Consider the following 9,575-nt stretch of genomic DNA (forward strand, 5'->3'; position numbering starts at 1 on the left):
GAGAGAGAGAGAGAGAGAGAGAGAGAGAGAGAGAGAGAGAGAGAGAGGGAGGAGAGGAGAAGGAGGGGAAGAGAAAGAGAAATGGAGGAGGAGGAGCACTTCAACTGCTCTACCATCAAATGAGGTAAGAAAAGATAAAAATGCACTGTCTCCACATGCAATTTTTCTCGCCGGCAACAGGGATGTTAAAAATAAGCTAAAACAACAACTACAATCTCCAGACTTGTCTTAGATCACGTTAAAGAGGAACACATCAACATAATTATCACCAATCATTCGATTTTTAAAAAATGCAAGAGTGAAACAACAAAAAGAAAGTGATGAAGTAGGACCAGCCAGTGGTGTTCTTCAATAACGGGTTTCACTTTTCACTCAATTCAGAAAGCACAAAATGTCATTCTCACAGACTCATAATCATGAATTCACCATACACACACCACTTAACATGGGGTTTTAAAAAAAAATCGAGGAAACTATTTCTATAAAAAATATTCATACTTTTTCCCGATAATGGACATGATATGTTCCACGGGTTCTCTGATATGCAGTTTGCGAATCAGCTGTTTAATGGTGAAGTGCTGTTTGGCGATCTGTTCACTGCTTTCTTTCTCATCATATGCAATGCTGCTCAGCTGAAACGTTCAACATAAATGATTATAATTTCAACCATTTTTACCATCCAGTTAATGACAAATCATGACATTGAAGACAAAAAATTACTACAAAAATTAAACTATGAAGTTGAATTCTTCATTTGGTTAAATTGCTTTAAAAGAAAGCTTCAAAGACTATGAATCATTTCAAGTGAAGAAAGGTCATACAGGGACAGAAACACAGGGTTTCACTGTCTCATCGATTGTGTTTTACTACGATACCGTATCAATTTCATGTTGTAAAGTCACTTTTTATACTAACTTCTACGATATATATTTTTTTTCTTAGTTTGATAACATCTATAAAGCACAGCTCCCTATTTTTCCTTCTATCCTTAGAGTGCAGGGCTATAACATAAATCTGTCCACAATGGTTGCATGAACCACTGAAAATTGAAATTGCCAACTTAAGACCAGAAAGATAAACCCCTGAAAGAAATTAGCCTTCTTTCCCACAAAAAGGGAATAAAAAGTAAGAATTTAAAGATGAAAATAAGGCTGCAACACTATGATTGTTATAATACATATATGTGATACTTTGTGAGCAATCCTATAAACTAATTACATACCTGTCGGATAGCTTTTTTATTCTTGTCTTCATCATCCTCGTCATCGCTTGAGTCGCTGTCAAACAAACGTAATTTCTTGGGGGTTTTTTTCTTCTTTGAAGCTTCAGCTTTTTTAGCTTTTTTAGCTTTTTTCTTCCCGGAGCTGTCTTTGTTGTACTTGGCTGTAAAGAAATTGTGATAACTTTTTTGGGGAGAGGGAAACATATGTGACATAACTAACAGTATGGAAGTAAATATGACTGTGTACCAACACGAATGGTAAATAAGTTCAAGCAACTGTTTCTCCCGCTCCTAAAGAACAACTCCTAAAATCGCCACAAAAGATAAGTAAAAAATAAGCAGCTTCAAGTCTATTTAAATTAACTAAAAGTTGCTATCCTTTAACATTCTATTTATTCACATTCATTTTCTTAAGACATGGGTTACCATTCTAAAAAAATACATATACTTCATTACAACTGAAATTGAAAAAACACCCTAAAAACAAACTAACAAACTTACCCAGTTGATATTTGTCAAATTCAGGAAACTTGTTGATCATTGCCTTTCTCAGTGCCGCTGGAAGTGAACCAAGTTTCAAGTTGCCACCTTCCAATGTCTACAGAAAGAAAACAGAGAATTATGACTTGCATACATAGAAAAAACTGAGCTTGATTTAATTATCCTTGATTTTATACTGAAATTCACTTGAGAAGTAAGGATTAAGATTTTGAAAAATGTTAAATAGGTCACTGATCAATGGCTGTGTAATAAAAAATATACATTTCATAAGATATTCTGAAACGAGACCAAGAAAAAATCCCACACACTTTTGCAACAAAAAATAAAGAAAAAGCTGCAAAGAAAAAAACAAAAAACGTCAAAACCATCTCTTCCTTTTCAAACAAAAATTTCTCATATTTTTTAAATATAGGCGTTGTGTTTTTACGCCTCCATTGACACAATTTAGTTCATTTAAGAGGAGGGTTTCCTACCCTGCCTGTTAGGGCCAATCCGGGTTGAGAGGGATACAGCTTTCCATAATATAGACCGAGATACTCAGTAAAAATTTCTCCCTCCCCAGCACAGGAAACAAACCCCAGTCTCGCGCATGCTACAGCAAATCACCTAACCGCCACACCACAGACACCGGTCTTCTCCCCCTCAATCAAAACAAGATTTGATACAAAATATTGAGCCCTTTACCTGGAATATTTCAGCAACTTCAATCCAGTCACTTGGCAAAGCAATTGAGGCGCTGAAGTACTTCTTCAAAAATTGCCTGCATGGGCTGATGCTGGCAGCCAGGGCCAACAAGAAGTTTGAAGTGGTGCGGATATGCAGCTCTTTCCTCGAGTACAAGGCCACCTGAAAAACGATCATGAAAACATGACACAGTGAACCTTTTCCTTTCTTTAGTTTAGAAGAGGTAGTAAGAGTTTAACGGCACTTGCAGCACATTTACGTCATCTTCGAACCAAAGATAAGAGGTTCTACTAAAGGGTAAAAAAGGAAAAAAGAAGGAGAGATAAGGACGATAGATGTTCGATAAGAAAGAAGGAGTAAACCATACCAGAACACCTGTCAACCACCCTCTAAGGTGAACCATTTATAACACTTGTGAATATCCCTTATTCCAAACATGCCTGTTTGCTTGCCTGTGAGAGGCTTGTTAAAAATCCTAATATTTAAGCACCCTGGGAGTAAAAAAAAGGAAATCCTTCTTTATAGGTAAAAAAAAATTCCCAGATCTGTTCTTTTATTTTTTTAAATCTTTACAATTCATACAAATTTGCATAAATTATAAATACAGTGAACACACACACACGCACACACGCACACACACATACACACACACACATACGCACAAACACAAGTATCATGTGTTACAAAGACATGCTAAAAACAGCTCAAAAGAGTTGTTGTCTTTGAACCCCCCCCCCAAAAAAAAACAACTAACAAACATACAAACTTTTGTATATAAAACACTTAACACTTCACTCAAATCAATCTCACAAACTTACTTTCAGAATGAACTCCGGGTCGTATTCCACCACAGCTGTGACGTTCTCAACAATCTGCAGCCGCATGGGATTGTCTTTTTTGGTAAAGTCTGGTTGACTAATGAGAGATCCACTCACCCAGTTGATGAGGCCCCGCTGTGTAAGAAAATACAGAGAAAGACCTTTTGAATTAGCATTACATACAAAATGCAAAACTATTTTGGGCTAGAATTAGTTAGAGTTTCTTAGAATGAAAAATTGGCCCAACCCTCAGCAGGTAGACCCATTTCCAATTTTTGAATTCATTTATCATCAGATGTACACATACACTTATTGCCCAACCTTGGAAAACAAACTATTTCATTCCTTTACAAAAGCGAACAGCTATTACATCACTTTCAAAAAGGCATTCGGGAGATCAAGCTTCTTACCTTAATTCCAACTACATCAGTGAGTGATCTTGCCACAGATGGAGCCAGTCGCATGTCCTCTGAGGGAGGGACAAACTGGGGAATGTCCATGTCCATATATTCCTCTTCATTCTCACATTTGATGAAGTAATCTGGGGCTTTTATGGCATGGCGTCTGATCACCTGGGCCATCACTTCTCCTCCATGACCAACAACCTTCTTCTTTTTCTCAGTCTTTTGAGAGTCCTTAGTGAGGCGCTTCTTAGCACTTCCAAGTCCATATTTTGTGGTTCCCCTTTCAGAGGCTTTTGTGTCATACTTGGGACTGTGAGCACTTGCAAGACTCAGCTTATTGAGACTTGATTCAATGGCTGGGGCCTTCTCAGATTTTGAAGACAATAAGCCTCCAGATGGCGTCAGAGTAGAGGTTAGCAAGGAGCTTGGTCGAAGCAGAGAACTTGTCGTTGAGGAGAGACTGAGCTTTGACTGAAGGCTAGAGCCACTGCTGAGAAGGGACGGTTTGCCCAAAGTAGAAGAGGAAAGCAAGCTTGAGCCTTTGTTGCCCAGAGTAGATGAACCACTGAGGCTTGTGGACAGCGAGGTTCCAAGAGACCCAAAGCCTGATGTTGGTTTGGAGGTCCCTGATGTGCTCAACAATGATGAGGTTCCACTTAGTTTGCCTGAGAGAAAAATACATTTTAAAAATTGATTTTCTACAAATTTTAACTAAATTCTACATTGCACACAAATATTTCCTGCAACTGAAAAAAACACAACAAAAACAACTCTACAGACTGAAAGCAAAGTCAGAGCATATCCTAAATAAATTTAAGTCCCAATTTCTATACAAACAATTTCATGCTTTCTACAGGTCTGTCAAAAACAGAGGGATCTCGTGTAAATCATCTATGATAAAAAAAATAAAATTGAAAAGTATAAAACTGCACATTTCAATACTATTCAATTTCATTGATGAAAAGTTATGGAAAAAAAAATGACATTCTTTTTCAATGTAAAAATGTATGAGGATCGTCCCAGAAGAAAGTTTTCATGTTCTATTTTTATACTCATTTTTCAAGCGAATACTATGTAATTTTATGATCCCATTATCTTAACATGTGCATAATCTCTATAATTTTTATATTAATTCGCCATCCAGAAATTGTTATCATGATCCTTTGTTGAAGTTTACCTCATTAGGTCGCTTTGTTTACAGTTACTTTTTGGAATTGCTCAAGCTATGGTGACCTAGAAGACAAAAGGCTCGTGCTCCAAATAATATGATGTTCGTGGTGTCATCAAATTCATGGTTCTTTGAGTGAAATCATCCAAAGAAATACACCATAAACTTCTAAGGGTACAAGGTGCCAATTGTCCCAATGTTCAAACAGTAAAATAAATGTGAGAGAGATGAATGACAGGCATGTCAATCTTGAACATTCAGAGCACTCTGGATGACTCAGTTCTGTTTCTGAGCTAAACATTTTGCAGGTTCAAGCTTCTCTCCAAAGACAAGTGAGAGATATAGCAAAAGAAGCTGTTTTGCCAAAGACAACAATTCATTGAATTCTTACAGAAGAGCTTATGAAAGTCATCTGCTATCTGATGAGCAAAAGGAAGATTGAGTTTGCTGCACATGTGGTTTTGTACACCTGATGCGGAATAAAGAGACATATCTTTTTAGAAGAGTCATAACAAGTGATGAAACATGGATGTATTCATGGGATCCAGGACTGAAAATAGAATCGGCAGAATGGAGAAATCCAGGATCATTCTGACCCAAGAAATTTGATGCAAGGAAGGTGCTTTGAAAGTGATGACTCTTATGTTTTTCGATCTCAAAGGTGTGGTTTGGAATTGACTGGTTCCTGCTCGCGTAACAGTCAAATGCTGACTATTACAAGACAGTTCTTCAAACAAATCTGAGACCAGCAATCAGAAGAAAGCGGTTGGATCTGCTAGAATAAAGTGTTGTCTTCGATCATGACAAAAGGTCTGCACACTGCTTGAAAGGTCACCCACCATGTAACTTTCATTTCTTCCCCCAGAATCAAGGAAGGATTAAGGGTAACAGTGATTGAATGCAAGGAAGAAATTGTGCTTCAAACAAATACTGTGCTAAGGACTCTGGATGATGCACATATGGCACTATGTTTGACAGCTGGCTACATTGAAGGAAAAAGTGTACAGAGATCAATAGTTGTTTCGTTGAATAGAAAATATGTTTTTGTTCGTAGGTTCAAAATGTCATGTCTGTGATATAACAATTATTTGATTTTACAGAAAACGGAAACTTTCTTCTGAGACAAACCTTGTACAATGATTACTCATTAAAATGAAAAGCATACTTACATTTAAATATATATATGTTCATGTTTCAAGTTGTAGAAAAACAGACACACACACACACACAAACAAAATAGAACCCCACAAAAATGCTGAAAACCCCCCCCAAACAAACAACTCATACCTGATGACAAGGACAAGCCTCCCAAGGAGGAGGAGTCACTCTTGGTCCATTTGTCCAAAAGGGAATTGTGGGTTGACAAAAGATTTTTGTCAGTCATGGTTAAAGCTTTGAAAGTTCAATCTGAAAAAAAAAAAACACACACAAAAAAAACGGGGATCAATAAAATGTAATTTCTTATATTAATTTACTATTATCATTTAAAAAACGGTCTTTTTATGTTTCCATTTGAAACTTCTTCCCCCCCCCCTCATGTTCTCCCCACCTCCTCCCTCCCCTCCTGTTATCCAGGGGACAGATAGGGTTTTGGAACAAAGAAAATCTACTTTCTGGCCCAAAGACAAGAAAAAAATCCTGAACATCCCATATATTGATACAAAATTGTAAAAAAAAGACACCAAAAGGCAGTTAAAAGTTGAGCTCAAAGGTGAGCAGTCTTGCCCAAGCTAGCTGCTAAAGCAAAATAAAATGCAATCCCAATAAAACCTAAAACTGAAGAAATTGATCTGTTTAAAAAAATGTTTTTGTTCAGAGCAGAGCTTCAATATTAATATTATTCAGGGGTAACCAACGGGCACCGCAAGAAGCTTTATATTCCCATTAATACTTGTTTGCCTGCATACTTCATGTCTACATGAGACTATAGGCTACATTATTAGAGGGAAGTGAATTAAGGCATTTGTGGCTTCGTCTGTAGGCAGGAACAGTACAGGCCCATTCATTGAGGACATTATAATTTGTGAGGCATCATGGTGAAATAACGAAATTGAAGAAAACGGCATTTTTTCGCAAGTTCCGCAATTTTGATCAAACTTTAGTTTTTTTATCCCCTTTTTTATCACATTTCACAAACATATTTCTGTGTTGATTTTGCTGGGAAAACGCTAGATCTATAACTAAACAAGCCACAAAAAATGTAATTGCATGTTCAGTTTCCAAGGATTCTCAAGCTATGGAAGTCGTCATACTTTGGAGGCCATTTTCCTTGCTAACTTTTCCACTGTAATCTCTTTCAATGGTAAATATCTCTACTTCTATTTAAGATAGATAGGTATTTTCTTTATTGAAAGCAAGACAAACGAACAATGTTTAAGATTGATTGAGTACGTGCTTTACGGAACTATCGACTCAATTTTGGTCATGTAGGTGCCAACAAGTTTTATAATAGTAACAAATCTATCACCATATTAAAAGGACGGACAAATATTTAAAGAAATCTTTGTATATATATATAGCCTATAGTAAAGACTCTTATTTAATTTACATGCGTATATTAACAATATTAATTACACATACACTGACAACTATAACATTACCCTTCTAGAATCTATATCCTATGAAATAATCCAACTTCTTTGATAAAACCCAAAATCTTCCTTGGATTATAACAACACTTTGATATTTTAACATTTGAAGTATTTTACACGAATATGGTCAAAGTTCTACCCCTGAGATCTTTTTTACAGTAGCGGACACAAAGAAGAATTAGGACTACTTCAACTCTTCAAGGTGAAACTGAATTCTGAAGTCTTTTCGCCATGAGTCTATCCGATTGTAAACAGAAAATTGATCTATCGTAATATAATAATATAAATGAGGCCAAGAAATAATATATAATTTATTGATGATGGTATCATGACAATCATGGTCTATATCTAGATCTAGATCTAGATCTAGAATGCACACCTTGTTGAACAAAAACCAATATTAATCGGTACTTGAGGGAATCTCTTGTCTAGTCCTGTTCAGTTGCAGTACACGAACAGTAGCTGAAATATAAACTGCTGAAGCTTCAAGTTGAAGTAGGCCTAAGCTGAAGAAACGTCCACGAAGCTCCGCATACACTGACGACTTGAGTAACTGAAGTTAGTAACAGTAGAGTGAGTAGTGTGGCGTATCGGGAAGATGCGCTAAATAAAGTACTTACTGAAACATGCAAAATTTGCGAGAATGCTCTCGGAGTGGTTAACCCACTGCAAGAATGAGTAGTATAACCACGAGCTCAGTTTTCACTGTACTTCTTTGCGAATCACAGAGAATACAGTCCCAGTTATTGTTGATTTAGCACCAGTAGCTAGATCTAAATTTAGAACCTGATTCACTGAATACGAGTGTCGTTGGCATTGCGTCGGCTTAACCGTACTACTGTAAATTAGTTTTGTCGCTGACTGTCAAACGTAACGAAATGAAATCACAAAATGATTTTTTAAAGTCGATCTAGATCTAGATCTATCCCATACGCGTTTAACTTTTATTCTCTTTGGTATGGCCTAGATAATAGATATGCAATGATGTTTTAAAATGACATGACAATGATAGCAGACAGTTTGTTGCCATGAAAATAAACAACCATTCGCTTCGGTTCGTTTTGTTGCGACACTTGTTTCATGTTTCTAGTTTTTTAATATTCTGAGGGGGGCGGTGGCTGTAAAATGAGCAAAGAAGATTATAGCCTATATCAAATTAATAAACTTTTATATTGGCCTATTGTTACAATTTTTAGGTCCAGAGGTACATAGATCTATTTGTTGTTAACAACCTCCTTCGTCCAGGCCTAGGCTAGGCCTACATGTAAAATGCTCTGGTCTATACTGTACAATGTGCAACTGGAAGATATTGTACCATTTCTGCAGTGGGAGTGGAACGTACGAATTTTGGGCACATTTACTAAGGAGCAATGCAACCCCTCCTCCTCCTTTTCTTTAAATCTTTGTGCCCCCCCCCCCTGCCCAAAGGAAAAGATGCTAATCTCCTGTTACAACTACTCCACCACAGTATTTTTAAAGGTATATGTTCAATTGTAGATCTAGATCTATATAATTTAAAGTTTGGTCATTATAAATATCCTATGCAAAGCGGTAAGTTAAAATGAAGTGTTTGTCTCAACTGCAACATTTATAATAGGCCTACTGTTAAATATGTAACCCTCATGTTGACAATATTGGGCAGTTTGTAGGCCTACTATTTGGAATTTTAGTTCTGAATTTACTGGTCTACTGTTTATTATCACCACTAACCTTACCAGAACGGAAACAAATCACACAACCCACTCGTCTCACCAGAAAGCGGCGGGGAAAGAAAGGGTATTATTAAACATTGTGTGATTGACTAGAACCCCCATGATCCAAATCTCTAGGCTAGCCTAACGTTGTAAATTTGCTTGGGATCGTTTTTGTGACATGCTATTATGTAGTTGCAGGATGATCACTCAGTTTACATTTTGTTCGTGCTTTAGCGACATAACTGTGAGCTCTACAGTTCACAAGCGACACTGTAGAGCGAAATGTTCGTGAGTCTCGACGACAACAAAATTATAAAGTTGTGTGGCTTAAGTAGGACAAGTTATAGAGCAGGGGTCCAAATCTAATGTAAGTCCCCAGGCCCAGGCAAACAATTGGCAACAATTTGAAATGTTCAAACCAATTTTGCTCCCCCCCCCACCCTTAGGGTGTATGTGTGTGTGTTGGGGAGAGATGATGATCCTGGTAGTTATG

At 37.0% G+C, this 9,575-nt stretch overlaps 1 protein-coding gene across 3 annotated transcripts in view; it reads right to left on the minus strand.

Annotated features, from left to right (window-relative positions):
* Positions 1 to 8,410, minus strand: part of LOC101854242 (telomerase protein component 1) — a 54,606-nt gene extending 46,196 nt beyond the window's left edge. The window contains exons 1-8 of one of the 3 annotated variants that reach the window (XM_013080081.2): positions 8,009 to 8,410; positions 6,085 to 6,204; positions 3,636 to 4,294; positions 3,226 to 3,360; positions 2,408 to 2,569; positions 1,724 to 1,820; positions 1,223 to 1,383; positions 499 to 632 (exon numbers count right to left, since the gene is read on the minus strand). In XM_013080081.2, coding sequence (XP_012935535.1) covers positions 499 to 632; positions 1,223 to 1,383; positions 1,724 to 1,820; positions 2,408 to 2,569; positions 3,226 to 3,360; positions 3,636 to 4,294; positions 6,085 to 6,181 — 1,445 coding nt within the window. In that variant the 5' untranslated portion in view covers positions 6,182 to 6,204; positions 8,009 to 8,410. The other 2 variants (XM_013080082.2, XM_035968668.1) reach the window with 2 other exon arrangements.
* Positions 8,411 to 9,575: the final 1,165 nt, after the last annotated feature.

Source organism: Aplysia californica, unplaced genomic scaffold (assembly GCF_000002075.1).
Source record: "Aplysia californica isolate F4 #8 unplaced genomic scaffold, AplCal3.0 scaffold00074, whole genome shotgun sequence".
Classification (NCBI taxonomy): Eukaryota; Metazoa; Mollusca; class Gastropoda; order Aplysiida; family Aplysiidae; genus Aplysia; species Aplysia californica.